This window comes from Elephas maximus, chromosome 13 (genome assembly GCF_024166365.1).
Source record: "Elephas maximus indicus isolate mEleMax1 chromosome 13, mEleMax1 primary haplotype, whole genome shotgun sequence".
NCBI lineage: Eukaryota > Metazoa > Chordata > Mammalia > Proboscidea > Elephantidae > Elephas > Elephas maximus.
In genome coordinates, this window is record NC_064831.1 from 101598814 (window position 1) to 101615450 (window position 16637).

Sequence of the window (16637 nt, forward strand, 5' to 3'; positions counted from 1 at the left end):
TAGTGTGTGTGGTGTGTGGTAGTGTATGTGTGTGGTAGTGTGTGTGTGGCGATGTGTGTGTGGTGTGTGTGGTAGTGTGTGTGGTGTGTGTGTGGTAGTGTGTGCGGTGTGTGGTGATGGTAGTGTATGTGTGTGTGTGGTAGTGTGTGTGGTGTGTGGTGATGGTAGTGTATGTGTGTGGTGGTATGTGCACGTGTGTGGTGTGTGTGGTTGGTGGTGTGTGTGTGGTTGGTGGTGTGTGTGTGGTTGGTGGTGTGTGTGTGGTAGTGTGTGTGGTTGTGTGGTGGTGTGTGTAGTGGTGGTGTGTGTAGTGGTGGTGTGTGTGGTGGTGTGTGTGCTGTGTGTGGTGGTGTATGTGTGGTAGTGTGTGTGGTGTGTGTGGTAGTGTGTGTGGTGATGGCAGTGTATGTGTGTGGTGGTATGTGCATGTGTGTGTGGTGGTGTGTGTGTGGTAGTGTGTGGTGTGTGGTGATGGTAGTGTATGTGTGTGGTGGTATGTGCGTGTGTGTGGTGGTATGTGCGTGTGTGTGTGTGGTGATGTGTGTGTGAATGGTGGTGGTAGTATGTGTATGCAATGTGTGTGCTGGGTGTGTGACATGCCTATGGTGTATGTGTGTGTGTTGTATGCATGTGTGTATGATGTGCATGGTATGTGAGTACATGTCTGTGGTTATGTGTGATGTGGGGGTGTGTGTGTGTGCATGCAGCTTTGAATACAGCAGCAGCTCTCTTGTCTAGACAGCATAGAAACACTCTGCCCCCCACTCCCAGACTCACCGTTTGCATCATGAGAATATTCTATTCCAGACACAGTGCATCTTCGGAAAACCATCTTATTCTCAGTTAATGTGCCCGTCTTATCTGAGAAAATATACTGTATCTGCCCTAAGTCTTCTGTGATGTTCAGGGCTCGACACTGCAGCTGCGAGTCTGTCTCTTCGTCATACAGCTCTACATCCTGGTTAATAAAGTACACTTGGCACACTTTGACAATTTCAATGGAAACGTACAAGGAAATTGGAATCAAAACCTAGAAGACAAAGGCACACAGACATGAATTATCATGAGGATGGGGGCTTCAGAACAGTCTAATCTAGTTAAACAACAAATTACTATAACCACAAATAAGTAGGGGCTATACTGTACCTTTCAAAGCTTAAATAGGATGGTTTAGAGTCAATAGTGGGAAAGTACTAGAATATTGGCAAAGAGGTTAAGCAAGGACAGCCTACGGTGATGCTGCAGAGCAGAACTCCACTCTCTGTCTGGAAATATGATAGCTTGGAGAGAAGCAAGCGCTTTTGTATTACTAAGTTGTACTTGAGAAAGCTAGGAAAGGAAAGAAAGAAAGGAGAAAAAAAACACAATGTACAGTCAGAGTCCTCATAAGCAAAGTCACCTCACCCCACAGTGGCACTGGGGCCCTGGGCTTTCTCTGTGCTCTCCCCAACAGGGAGCTTCTGCACCCCCTCTGACACACCCCAAAGTTCACGAAGCAGCCTCACACAGAAAGACAGCCTTTCTGATGCTGTCTGTGTGTTGAAGGGCAATTTCTGGGATCTCGTATATAATACAGAGCAAAAGGAAGACGGTTTTGAGAAAGTATGCATAGTTATGCCTTGATAATTTGAGTCCACAGAAGTAATGTTTACATTTTTTTTTTTTTTTTTTGGTAGAGTAATAGTATTGAAGTGATGGGTATGGGCTCAGGATATCATACCCCAACTAACTAGATTCTCCGGTAACTTACAGGTGTTGAGGGAATACCTAGAATGGCATTAACTCAAGGCTAGAATAAAATTTACATATATAATTCTATTGTTTGAAACACTTAAGATTAGAGGCAGCAGAGCTTCCCTCTTTGCCAACAAGTGGATTTGGACTCAGAGCGACCCTCTAGGAGAGTATAACTGCCCCACAGAGTTTCCAAGGAGCGCCTGGTAGATTTGAACTGCCGACCTTTTGGTTAGCAACTGTAGCTTTTAACCACTACGCCATCAGGGTTTAAGCTGGGCAAATGTCCTCTGTTTGATACCCTGTTTGTTCCCAAGAAGGTTGGCGGTGACCCTCACTGCTTCTTCTCATCCCTTCAGGGCTCTGGGTCCCTCTCCACTCCTTAACTGGTCTTTCTGGACACAGAGTCTCAGTTAATGACTAGGCATTGTTGAGCAAGCACATGAATGAACAGTAGTAATAATAATAACATTGTTGTAATAATAACAATAATAATATTATTGTTATAAAGGATGTGATATTCTTAACTGAATCTGGAACAAAAAAGCACATTAACAAGATTAGTGAAACCCGAGTGAAGTCTGGAGCTTGTTCATAGCAATGCACCCACGTTGCTTCCTTAGTCTTGACAACGTCCCTGGCATCTTAAGATGTCAACACCAGGGGAAGCTGGGTGAAGGGCACGTAGGAACTCTCTGTATTATTCTTTGCAACTTTTTTGTAAATCTCAGATTCTTCAAAAAAAAAAAAAATGTTTTAAAAAAGTAATTGAATGAACAACAAAAGCAAACAAAAATGGTGATCAAAACTCAGCCCTCAAAGACATACGAATTCTAAGAACAGCAAAGGAGAATTTTAACTTGAAAACCACCCAAGAAATGAACCTACTGATAAATTAGGGGCAAAAATGAAGTGCAACATTTTAGGCAAATATATCTGTGGTCCCCCCAGATGCAGAACTTAGAAGAATTTCTTGGCAGAATATGAGGCCTTTAAGTTCTCTTCAGTAAAGCACATTCTGTGTACATTTAGGACTGTTACCTGCAGAACTATGATCATTGTCAAAAATGAGTAAACTGCAGCTGTGACTGGGGACAGAGAGGTGCCATCAGACTCAGGGACATCAAATAAGGATTTCTTCTCTTGATACCGCAACACCCAAAGTCCGTGTCCTGTAATAACATTTAAAGAAAAACGTCATTCGTGTAACAGAAAACTAAGAACACTACTCATGTAAATTACAGCAAAACCTTAAGATGACTTACTCAATGTGAGTACATTTGATTTTATTAGCCTGCCTTGCCATGTAAGAAAGCAAAAATACCCCGTACTCTTGGCATCCAATGTCATATTGCAGGAAGGAGGTGAAACTTGGCTCCTTCCTCACAGTGGTTTCCCATTGCTGGAACCAACTTCCACCACTGATGAGAACACATGTGTATGTGGACTAAGCAGGCAGGCGACCGCATCAACCCAGAGAAGGGGCTGTCCCAGCTTGTGTCTCAGAAAACACCAGTCTCAGGAGGTGCTTGTTAAAAAGATGGCCAGGAGGTGCTAACCCTGCCCGCTAGTGTCCTTCCTTGGGGATACACTGAAGGCTGTCTGCTGGACCCCACACCTACTGGATAAGAGAGACTTTCTCATGCCCAGGGTATGTCTTCTTTGGTCAGTGAGCTCTCTAACACCAAGTCACATCCCGCTGGGCAGCACCTTGTGCATGACTGTAGTCAGATGGGTGACGTACTGTGGGTGTTACTGGGGCCTTGCACGCTTGCTTGGCAAGGCTTCACAGCAGCTCTGGGGGTGGCAAGGACACACATGACATAACTGCTCACCCCTTCTTAGGATCCTAATGATTTTTCCCCTTTTCATGGGGTTCTTGTTAGTAGCACTTTGTGCTTCTCCTGCTATTATTCCTAGATCATGGTCAGTTCATTGGTACTTCTTGTACGGAATCATTACTACTGGTGCAATTATGCCACTCGGCCATCCAAGAATTTGGCAATTAGAAAGATGACATTACTCTGCTGAGCCCTTTCTTCTGGGCATCTTGTGCTCGTGCCAACCTCTCTTGGGTCATGTCCATGAGAAATGTCTGACTTCTAGAGTAGTGGATCAGGACAACCATTGCCAATCCAGCAACCCTCTCCTGCAAGGGGGCAAAGCCTGCCTGTGGTCTTTTTCTTCAGCCTGCGGGACTTACCGATAGCCGAGAACAGAGACATGCAAACGAGGATGAGGACACACCAGAGGACGTTGCAGTTCATCTGCCGCTCCAGCTGGCTACGCTTGTACCGGGGCCCATTGTTGTTGAGCAGAGCCTTGGTTTCGTGTCCTGTCCGGAGGGCGAAGAGAGTCGTGAACAAACACCCAACAGTCAAGTGATGAGTTATGCTGACTCCGCAGAAGGAAGCGTGTGCTACCATCAAATGACACTTAACGCGATAAGCTCAGTAGAGAAAGCAGGGTATAAAATTCGCCTTAAATATGTAAACACCATGGAGAAATGAATGCAAAGGAATATGCTGAAATGTTGAGAGAACACTTCTGGCTGAGGTATTATCACAAGAATTTTATCTTTCATTTCTTTATATTTTCATGATTTACCAAAATTTGTACAATGGGTATATATGCATATATGTATATACCATTGTAGAAATATATATATAAAAATATATATATATAAAAATGTATGTATATATGGAGTCATGGTGGCATAGTGGTTGCTAATCAAAAGGTCTGCAGTTCAAATCCACCAGCCGCTCCTTGGAAACCCTGTGGGGCGGTTCTACTCTGTCCTATAAGGTTGCTGTGAGTTGGAATCCACTTGATGGCAACAGGTTCCGCTCGGTTTAGTTTTTTACAATGGTATATATATGCATGTATTTCTATGATGGTATATATGCATATACATTTACATATATACACACACACATTTTTACAGTGAGTGTATGTGTGTGGCATGCATATATATATTTTTTTCTAGGGTGGATATATATATGTGTGTGTATTTTTACAATGGGTGTGCAATCTGAAAGAAAAAGCTACAGAAAAATGTTCAGGAACATAGTGACTAACAAGGCAGGTAAGCACATCACTGAAACAGCGTAGCACCTCACTCTCACCCCATGCCTACCTGCATAGATGACTATGCCAACAACTGCCTCAGTGTTTCTGATGGTGCATCCTCGCAGCAACAGGTTTTCCTTATAAAGTCCAGCCTTCTTCCCATTTTCATGGATGCTGTCAAAGGACAGTAGGCAGGAGTCACCCTGTGTACATGCAGGCCTCACATCTGAATCATACTGCCTGGGCAGGCAGTGGGAACAGGAGACCTGGGGGTGGTGTGGGGATAGGCTGCTCTAGGAGTTGGGGCTTGTCTCAGTGGATCTCTATAAGAGCTGAGAGTAAGCTGCTTGTATTGTTACCAACTGTACAACGAGAAGCATCTGGGAAGCCTGATATTTGTTTCCTTTGTCCTTGGGCTGTTTTTACAATAGGACTGACCACAGCTAGGGAGTTTGGGAAGCTGCCATCTCTATGCATCTACTGCGACTCAAGGAGAACTGTGACTCCCAGCAGAGAACCTCGTGTTGTCACAGAATGCAAGCATTTCTCTAGAAAATAGGGTGGCACTGGTTTCAGCAACATTTTCTACACCTCTTTACCTTATTATGAAGAGTCATAAAGTTGCCAGAAGTATTAACGTATTTAATTTGAGATGTGGTACCTTCTACAAAGAAGTTTTAAGAATTCTGTTTGCTTATGACTCAAATTCAGAAGGATTTTCAAGTCTAAGCCACTGGTTTTCAGACTTGTCCCCTTGCCCCACTGGAGTTGACTCAGTCTTTGCCCACGGTGGCCAGGCAGCCACACTAGAACCTATGGTGAATGAGGTGGGCATGATCCCAGAAGCCTGGCACGCAGCTCACAGGGGAGGCAATCCTGGGTTTTGGGAACGAGAGCAGGGGCTCGGGCAGACCTATACCAGATAGTGCGGCTGTAAGGCCTGCCTTTCAGGAAGCCCCTCCTTCACCCCTCTTTCACACAAGCACCATACACCCCCATGGCTCAAACACCCTCTCTGTGCTCTAAGCAGCTCACCAAGGGCATTTGCAGGTCTTTCTCCACCAATTCCTGCGATTGTTCCCACTGACCCTGCAGCAGAGCTGGTTTGGAGAGATGCAGACAGAGGTGGCCACAGGGTTTTTCTGGAAAAAGCACCTCCTGCTACTCCAGTCCTCATGGCCAAAGTCAATCCAGACCCTGGTCACCCAGCATGAGGAGCAAGTGCCATCTCAAAACCTCAAACACAAATATATACAAATTTACAGCTGGAATAATGTGTATACATTTGGTGAAGAAGAGAAGATAAATGATAAATGTTCGCTGTGGGAATGCATTTCCTGTAAGCCTGTGATGACCCCCATGGCCAGCACCACGTCACCCAGCACCAGGTCCATGGCCTCTTCAGCAATCCCAACAGAGCCAGGTTTTGCTTTAAAAAGAGGTTGAAGACAACAAGAGACCAGCACATACAAGACATTCCATGAAAAAGCTTTGCTCCACACTGCCTGATGTTGATGGGAGAGAACTTCTGCTGTGTGGGCATCGCAGGGCAGAGCCAGACACAGAAACATGGGATTTCACTGGAAAAGTGGTGATGAATGCATCATCTCAATTAAAGTTCCAGTCATGCTTACTAAGAGCAGAGATAAACCAAACAAAAGCAAGAAAGCTGGTCACAGTAAGCATTTTTGACATGACATAGATTTTTAACAATCACAGTGCTTTCAACTGACTCCTTACCACCAGGTGCACCAGCCCATGCAAGGACAATGGCCGTAGAGGCAGGTGGCCGGGACCGAGACAGCGACTCTGGTCCTGAGCAAATGGCTGAGTCCCGGGAGGATGCTGGAGGCCTGCCTTACCACTCGGCTAGGGCCAAGCAGGCACATGGAAGATGACATGCAGACACAGTAAGAGAATGAACCCTTGAGCTGCACTTGGCACGAGAAGGAATGACCTCCTTTAACACTTGGCTTGAGCCACTTGGAGTCTCTGGGTGGTGCAGGTGACACGCTAGGTTATAAGCCAAAAGTTTGGGGGCATCTCAGAAGAAAGGCCTGGTGAGCTACTTCTGAGAAGTAGTTCTACTCTGACATACATGGTGTCGCCATGAGTTGGGGTCAATTGGATGGCACTGGTTTGACTGAGGATGAGCCAGTTCAAGATCATGCATCTTTCCACTCACCCAGCCAGCTACCTTTAAGTCAAAATCTTCCAGAGACAAAGAAAGACAACACCCACTGTGCCCTGCAAATTGCCACCTTCAGGCTCTTTAGAAATGGCAGTACTTAGCTCCTAGTGCCCTGACCATCTGCCCTTTCTCAGAACACGCTGTGTCCGCTGACCCCATTTTCTATAAGAAATGGGGTGCACTGGAGTGTCCACTGTGTGAGTTCCAGCATGTGGAAACATGCAGTACCAGGGACAGAAACCCCATTCTGAGAGAGGGCTGAGAGGCCACCACTCACAAGGTGTATGGGGAGTGGCAGGGTGGGGGGTGGAGAGACCCAGGCCATTGCAAAACATGATGCAATATTCCTGACAGAAGTCTGAGAGCAAATGCCCAAAATGCATGGCCTCCTGGAACCCCAGAGACTGGGCCCTCTCTGTTCTGTCCCAGTGAGCAGCCTACCATTGACCTGGGTGGCCACCATGACTGCCCTTCTCTCATTTCACGTCCCACCAAATACCAGCCCTGTTTCACCTCCTCACTGGCTGTTTCCTTAGCTAGCTACCTCCTCGCCATCTCTGTGTAGCACTACCTGAGTTCAGGCTTCCAGAGCCGTCTCCTACCTTGAGGCTACTGGCCTTGGGCCCTCATGTTCATTTCCACCAAAGCAATCTCTCCAAAATGCAAACCTAAACCTCACATTCTCAGGGGACACTCTGCACGGCCCTCACTGTCTCTGAATGAGCTGGCATCATGGGCCTGCCCTCCTGGCAGCTCCCCTCAGGTTCTACCCACCATAGGCTCTCTATTCTAGGCACACACAGTACCGTCCAGCCTGTATCAAGTAGCCCATGCTGGCCTCTCTATCTACCAGCCATCTTTTAGACACCACTCAGGTTTTACAGCTTTCAGGAACATCTCTGGGGTAAGCTCCTAGGCCTTCCAGTGGGGAGACTATGAAGTATTTTTTTTGTGTGTCCTTGTCTGCATTTCTAAAATATGCGCTCCTTATATCTTATTCCTGAGTCCCTGGGTGGCTGCTTCCCAAAAGGTTGGCAGTTCGAGTTCACCCAGAAGCACCTTGGAAGAAAGACCTGATGATCTACTTTCAAAAATCAGCCATTGAAAACCCTGTGGAGCACAGTTCTACTGTGACATACATGGGGTCACTGTGAGTTGGAGTCAACTCCACAGCAACTGTTATAATCTTATTCCATGTTGCATCCCTTACATCTAACTCAATGTCTGGAGGAAGGACACTGGAGGAATGGAGGGAGCAGAGTGAGGATAGGACACTTATTAAGGGATACTGAGCTGGCTCTGCCCTTGACCAAGGGCAACTGTGTCTATCCAGTTGGCCTTAAACACAACTCCTCAGTAGCCGCTCCTCCCCTCATACCTCTGGGCCTAGTGGTATATCTGGACTGTTCCTCAGCTTATACGATTTTGAGTGAGTGGTCTGTTTCCTAAGGGAACCATGACTGACACAGGTAGGGAGAAAGGAATGTTAGACACTTCCTTCATAGCCAAATCCTAGGCAGAAGTTTCTTTAAAATAATGCTTATCCAGATTTTTGTTTATCTGACATAAAAAAATGTGGAAATGACCAAACTGATGTTGGGTTTTCTTGAGATATGTAAATAAAAGGTGCTGAAGTGAAATAAATACATCCGAATTTTAAAGAGTCTAGTGGATGGGATTACAGCTCATCTTACTTCGCATTCCTTGGCAATGAGGAGAGTTTGGACACACCATACACAAAGCTCTATCCAAACAGCTCCTTCCCACACTGGGTGGGGAGAAGTGGGGGCCATGAAAACCCCACCCAGGCCATCTCTGTGGGCTAACAGGTACCTCCGACCCTGTGTGGTCATGTAAGACTGGGCAGCATGCAAAAAGGAAAGCTCAGAATACAGCTTGGTGGAGAACTTGGGTTGAAGTAACGGGAACTGGCTTTCCAATTTGAAATATTTTACATCAAATGATTAACCAGCAAACCTCTTCATTCCTTAGGGAAAAGTGAAAATGTTCAGTTGACTGTGGCTTCAAAGAACACATACATCATGAAGTTGGTCAAACACAGCCATGTAGGGGCAACTGGAGCTGCTGAGACATGGCTACAGGCCCAGGTTTGAGTCTCCTTGAACAGGGACTCTTCTGGGATCAAATGACCTGGGCAGGGGGCTCTGAGAACAGGAAACTGGGAGCAACTGATGTGGTGGAGAACATTTTATTTCCATGGTTTCTAACTTGAGGATTTCATTAGTGTTTAGCTATGGCAATTTATTTTAAGGAATAGTAAGTGTTGAAAGTGCACTTGAATAATGAAGCTCCTAACACTTGATTCTCTTTTTTCCCCACAGCTTTTTGAAGATGTAGTTCACAGAGGCCAATATGGCAGACTAGTCAGATGCACTAAGCCATCCCGCTGCAACAAATATTCAAAAAACTAAGTAACACAGACACAGACATTAATCCTGGAACCCTGAACCTTAAATGAAGGGATAAGGCATTAGATGGGAAGACACTGAGAAGAAGAAACTGACAGAAAACACTAAAGGAGCAGAGATACAGAATGGAGGTTCCCAGACAAATGTCATGATGCAGCATGGTCATCTTGGAATAAACCCCAAAACTCCGCACAAAGGAAGTAGAAGGGCACCTTCATAGTATTCCCAATAGGAGATAGAGGTATGGTACAGGGATATCCAGGGCTTAGCAAGACCACATTTGTTGGCTGCAGCTCAAGGAGGAGCCCAGATTCTCTCAAACAGTAACCACAGGAGCATGCCTGCAACCCCCAACCCTCTGGTGAATAGCAGCAAGAACAACACCATCCCAGCAGCCCCAATTGCTGGGGACAACAGTCCCTGGTTCCAGTTTGTGGTGCACGTATATTAGCCACCTCAACCCCTTCACCCCTAGATGGACCTGCCCTGCTGCACCATAGCTGAGTGATCAGCCCTGAACACCTGGACAAGGTGGTGTGAGAACTATCGTGCCCACAGATGAACAAGCAATAAACCAAGCTCAAAAACAAGGAAAACACACACAAAGCAATAAAAGAATTCAGGAAAACAATAAAAGAACAAAATGTCAAAAATAAATAAACAATTAGAAATCATACAAAAACAGCAATTAGAAATGCAAAAGATAAACAACAAAATTTCAGAAATGGACAATGCAATAGAAGGTTTTAGGAGCAAATTTGAAACAATGGAAGACAGAATCAGTGAAATTGAAGACAAATCCATGGATGCCACTTTATTTAAGGAAAAATAGAGAAAAGAATGAGGAAAATGAAGAAACCTAAGAAATATGTGGGATACAATCAAGAGCAAAAAATCTGTGTGTGATTGGAGTTCCAGAACAAAGGGAGAAAATGGAAAACATGGATAGGATCATTGAAGATATCCACACAGAAAAGTTCCCTAATATCATGAAAGATGAAAAACTGACCATTCGAGAAGCTCAATGAACCACATATAGGATTGACCCCAAAAGAAAGTCACCAAGACATATCATAATCACACTTGCCAAAACCAAAGGCGAAGAAAGAATCCTGAGAGCAGGTTGAGAGAAATGAAAAGTCACATACAAAGGAGACATGATAAGACTAGGCTCTGATTACTCAGCAGGCAAGAAGGCAATGAGATGACATACATAAAACCTTAAAAAAAAAAAAAATCAACCAAACATAATATACCCTACAAAATTATCACTCAAATATGACAGCAAAATTAGGACATTCCTAGATAAATAGAAATTGAGGGAATTTGTAAAAATCAAACCAAACTTAAAAGAATTATTAAAAGAAGTCCTTCAGTTACAGAACAAATGACATCAGACAACCACCTCAATCTAAGACACAGGTCAGTATCATCCAGATACCAACCTAGGTACTGAACTCTTAAGAATAAAACAAAGCTAAAAGATTTAAAACAGGGAACCAGAGACATCAATCTGTAAATAACAACAACATTACAACAATAAAAGGGGGAATACACGGTGTGGTATAGAACTTTCAAAAGGAGATGAAGTCAAGGCAATATCAAGTCATAAAAGACTGATTCAAACTTAGGAAAGTAAGTGTAAATTTCAAGGTAACCACAAAGAAGGTTAACAAACATACTCATCAAAATAAAGAATAAAAACAGTCTCAGTAAACACAAAATCTTGAATAACAAAATGAAAAGAAATTTCACAGCCAAAAGGAACTCAACACAGGACAGTAAGAGGAACCAAGAAAATGCCAACAGCACACACAAAAAAAGCATTACAAAATGCAGCAATAAACTCACAACGTACTGATAATCACACTGAACGTAAATGGCTTAAATGCACCCATAAAGAGACAGTGACAGAATGGATAAAAAACATGGACCCATCAATAAGCTGTCTACAAGAGACACACTTTAGACACAAAGACATAAATACATTAAAAATCAAAGGATGGAATAAATATATCAAGCAAGCAGCAACCAAAACACAGCAGGAGTGGCAATACTAATCTCAGACAAAATAGACTTCAAGGCAAAATCCACAATAAAAGACAAGGAAGGACATTATATAACGACTAAGGGACAATCCATCATGATAATATGACCATAATAAATATCTACACACACAATGACAGGGCTCCAAAATACATAAAACAAACTAACAGCACTGAAAAGGGAAACCGACAGTCACAATAATAGTAAGAGACTTCAACATACCACTCTCAGTAGAGGACGGAACACCTGGAAAGAAATTCAGCAAAGATACAGAAGATTCAAAGGCCAGAAACAACAATCTTGATCTCACAGACATATATAGAACACGCCACCCAAAAGTAACAAAGTATACATTCTTTTCCAATGTACATGGAACATTCCCTAGAACAGATCACATCTTAGGTCACAAAGCAGCCCTCAACGAAATCCAAAATGCTGAGATAATACAAAACATCTTCTCCGATCACAGTGCCATAAAAATAGAAATTAGGAAGAGCAAGGGAAAAAAAAAAGTCAAAAACATGGAAACCGAGTAACACCTTGCTTAAAAACCTCTGGGTTATAGAAGAAATCAAAGATGTAATAAAAAAAAATTCTAGAATTAAATGAGAATGAAAACACATCTTACCAAAACCTTTGAGACACAACAACGGCAGTGCTCAGAGGTCAATTTACAGCAATAGACGCACACATCAAAAAAGAAGGGACAAAATCAAAACATTAGCTACACAACTCAAACACATAGAGGAAAGCAAAAGAAGCCCACAGCCACCAGAAGAAAGGAAATAATAAAGATCAGAGCAGAAGTAATGAAATACAGAATAGAAAAACAATAGAAAGAATCAACAAATCCAAAAGTAGTTTTTTTGAAAGGATCAACAAAGTCAACAAACCTTTGGCTAACCTGAGGGGGGGGAAAAAAAAGAAGATGCAAATAACCCAAATAAGAAATGAAATGGGGGACATTACAGAAGACCCAATTGAAATAAAAAGGATCATAACAGACTACTATGAAAAACTATACTCCAACAAATTTGAAAACCTAGAGGAAATGGACCAATTTCTAGAAACACACTACCTACCTAAATTAACACAAACTGACGTAGAAAATTTGAACAGATCCATGGCAAGAGAAGAGATTGCAAAAAACCAAAAACCCAAACCAAACCCAGTGCCGTCGAGTTGATTCCGACTCATAGCAACCCTACAGGACAGAGTAGAACTGCCCCATAGAGTTTCCAAGGAGCACCTGGTGGATTCAAACTGCCGACACTTTGGTTAGCAGCCTAGCAGGTAATTAAAAAATTCCCAAACAAAAAAAGTCCTGGTAGAGATAGCTTCACTGGGATATTCTACCAAACATTTAGAGAAGAGCTCATACTAGTACTACTCAACTTATTTCAGAACATAGAAAAGGGATACTTCCGAATTCATTCTATGAAGGCAGCATAACCTTGATACCAAAACCAGACAGAGATACCACAAAAAAAGAAAATTACAATATCTCTCATGAATATAGATGCAAAAATTCTCAACAAAATTCTAGCTAACAGCATTCAGCATCATATATACATAGATGATATATATATATAGATATATATATAAATATATATATATATACCATGACCAAGTGGAATTCATACCAAGTATGCAAGGATGGTTCATCACTAGAAAATCAATCAATGTAATTCACCACATAAATAAAACAAAAGAATCGAGTGATCATCTCAATTGATGGAGAAAAGACATTTGATAAAGTTCAACACCCATTCCTAGTAAAACCTCTCAATAAAATAGGAAGAGAAGGGAAATTTCTCAACATAATAAAGGGCATCTATACAAAGCCAAACAGCCAACATCATTCTCAATGGAGTGAGGCTGAAAACATTGCCCCTGAGAAAGAGAACAGGAACAAGACAAGGATGCCCTTTATCACCACTCCTATTTACATTATGCTGGAAGTCCTAGCTAGAGCAATAAGGCAAGAAAAAGAAATAAAGGGCTTCCAAATTGGTAAAGAAGTAGTAATATTATCCCTATTTGTGAATAATATGATACTATACATAAACCAAAAATAAAACCAAACCTGATGCCATCAGATTAGAACTGACCCATAGGGTTTCCAAGGAGCAGCTGGTGGATTCAAACTGCCAACCTTTTGGTTAGCAGATGAGTTCTTAACCACAGTGTCACCAGGTCCCCATACTACACATAGAGAACCTTAATGTCTCTACAAGAAAACTACTGGAACTAATAGAAAGATTCAGTAGAGTAGTAGGTTACATGGTAACCATGCAAAAATCAGCTGGACTCCTATACATGAATAAAGAGAACTAGGAAAAAAAATCAGGAAAGCAATATCATTTGTAATAGACCCTAAAAAAAGAAAACAAAAAACCTTAGGAATCAATTTAACCATGGATGTAAAAGACTCATACAAAGAACACCACAAAACACTACTGCAAGAAAACAAAAGACAACTACATAAATAGAAAAACACCGCATGCTCATGGATAGGTAGATTCAACATTGTGCAAATGTCAATCCTACCCAAAGTGATCTACAAATATAATGCAGTCTTTATCCCAACACCAACAGCATTCTTTAATGCGATGCAAAAACTAATCATTAGATTTATATGGAAAGGAAAGAGGCCCTGGATAAGTGAAGCCTTATTGAAGAAGAACAAAGAAGGAGGCCTCACACCACCTGACCTCTACGGTAGTCAAAGCAGCCTGTTACTGGTACAACAGACCCACTGACTGACGGAACAGTATCAAGAACCCAGACAAAAATCCATGCACCTGTAGTCTTTGACAAAAGCCCAAAGCTCATTAAATGGAGAAAAGACAGTTTTTAACAAACGGTGCTGGCAAAACTAGATGTCCACCTGTTAAAAAAAAAAATGCAACAGGGCCCATATGACACACCATACACAGAAACTAATTCAAAATGGGTCAAAGACCTAAATATAAAACCCAAAACAATCAGGATTGTAGAAGAAAAAATAGGGTCAACACTAGGCGCCCTAATATATGCAGAAATAGGATATAAACCATAGCTAACAATACAAAAACACTAGGAGATAAACTAGATAACTGGGATCTTCTAAAAATTAGACACTTCTGCTCATCAAAAGACTTCACCATAGGAGTTAAAAGAGAACCTACAGACTGGGGGAAAAAAATTGGCTATGACATTTGACAAAGTTCTAATCTATATAAGAAAATCCAATACCTCTACAACAAAATGACAATCCATTTAAAAAATAGGCAAAGGATATGAACAGACACTTCACCACAGAAGACATTCAGGTGGCTAACAGACAGTCGAGGAAATGCTAGCAATCACTAGCCATTAGGGAAATATGAAACAAAACAACAATGAGATACCACCTCACTCTGACATTGTTGGTACTAATCAAAAACCAGAAAATAACAAATGTTGAAGAGGTTGTGGGGAAACTGGAACTCTTATGCACTGTTGGTGGGAATGTAAAATGGTACAACCAATTTGGAAAACAATACGGTGCTTCCTTAAAAAGCTAGAAATAGAAATACCATACAATCCAGCAATCCTACTCCTAAGAATACAGCCTACAGAAATAAGAACTGCCACAAAAATAGACATATGTACACCCATGTTCATTGCAGCATTAATTATTCACAATAGCAAAAAAGATGGAAACAGCCTAAGTGCCCATCAACAGATGAACGGATTAACAAACTACGGTACATACACGCAATGCAATACTATGCAACGATAAAGAACGATGATGAACCTACAAAACATCTCACAATATGGATGAATCTGGACAGCATTACGCTGAGTGAAAGAAGTCAACCACAAAAGGACAAATACTGTATGAGACCACTACTATAAAACTCAAGAGAAGGTTTATACACAGAAAGAAATGCTCTTTAATAGTTACGAGTGAGGGGAAGGTGGGGAGGGAAAACACTAACCAGATAGTAAATAAGTGGTAATTTTGATGATGCGTACGACAGTTCGTAATACTGGGGAAGTCAGCGCAACTTGACCAAGGCAAAGTCACAGAAGCTTCACAGACAGATCCAAACCTACTGGGCTGAGGGCGGAAGACTACGGTCTCCAAACATCTAGCTCAATTGGCATAACATAGTTTATAAGGAATCGACTCGGCGACACTGGTTTAGTTTATAAGGAATATGTTCTACATTCTACTTTGGTGAATAGTGTATGGGGTTCTTAAAAGCCTGTGAGTGGCCATCTAAGATACTTCACTCGTCTCAGCCCTTTGGGAGCAAGGAAGAATGAAGAAAACTAAAGATACAAGGGAAAGATTAGTCCAAAGGACTAATGGACCACAACTACCACAGACTCCAGCAGACTGAAAAAAAAAAAAAAAAAAATGAGCCCAGAACAATTAGATGGTGCCTGGCTACCACCACTGCCTGCTCTGACAGGGATCACAGCAGAAGGTCTCAGATAGAGTGGGAGAAAATATAGGACAGTTCTACTCTGTCCTATAGGGTTGTTATGAGTTGGAATCAACCAGATGGCAACAGGCTTTTTTTTTTTTTTAAATATAACATACATAAGGAATGTGCTTTTTGTTTCAATCATGTATACAAGACCAAATGGGCCCATTGGCTCAAAAGCAAAAATGAAAAGGCAGGAACGAACAGGAAAGCTGGATGACTGGAAATAGGGAACCCAGGGTTGAGAAGAGGAGAGTGTTGACACATCACAGGGTTGGCAACCAATGTCACAAAACAATTTGTGTATTAATTGTTTAATGAGAAACTAATTTGCACTGTAAACTTTCACAATAAAAAAAACCTTAAGCACAGTAAAAAAAGACACAATTCACACATACCATAAAATTCATCCATTTAAACTGTACAATTCAGTGGTTTTTAGTATACTCAAAGAGTTGTGCAATCATTACCACAAACTAATTTTAGAGCAATTTCATCACCTCAAAGAGAAACCCAGCGGCCATTAGCAGTCTCTACTCATCCCCCTCTCTACTCTCTACCGCATGCTAACTACTAATCTGCTTTCCGTCTCTATAGAAATTCCTCTTCTGTGTATGTCACAGACCTGGAATCACCCACTACATCCAATACTTCACTCTTGCAGGGATGATTCAATTTCTATCTGGCTTCATTCTTTCACTTGTTTCT

General features: G+C 42.1%; 1 protein-coding gene across 3 annotated transcripts in view; it reads right to left on the minus strand.

The window, feature by feature from the left end:
- ATP10A (ATPase phospholipid transporting 10A (putative)) overlaps positions 1-16637 on the minus strand; it is a 215703-nt gene that overhangs the window by 44124 nt on the left and 154942 nt on the right. For 2 of the 3 annotated variants that reach the window (XM_049905514.1, XM_049905513.1), the window contains exons 4-7: positions 4871-4977; positions 3938-4069; positions 2776-2906; positions 778-1030 (exon numbers count right to left, since the gene is read on the minus strand). In XM_049905514.1, coding sequence (XP_049761471.1) covers positions 778-1030; positions 2776-2906; positions 3938-4069; positions 4871-4977 — 623 coding nt within the window. Of the gene's footprint in view, positions 1-777; positions 1031-2775; positions 2907-3937; positions 4070-4870; positions 4978-5838; positions 6209-16637 lie in introns of those variants that run through there. The other variant, XM_049905515.1, reaches the window with a different exon arrangement.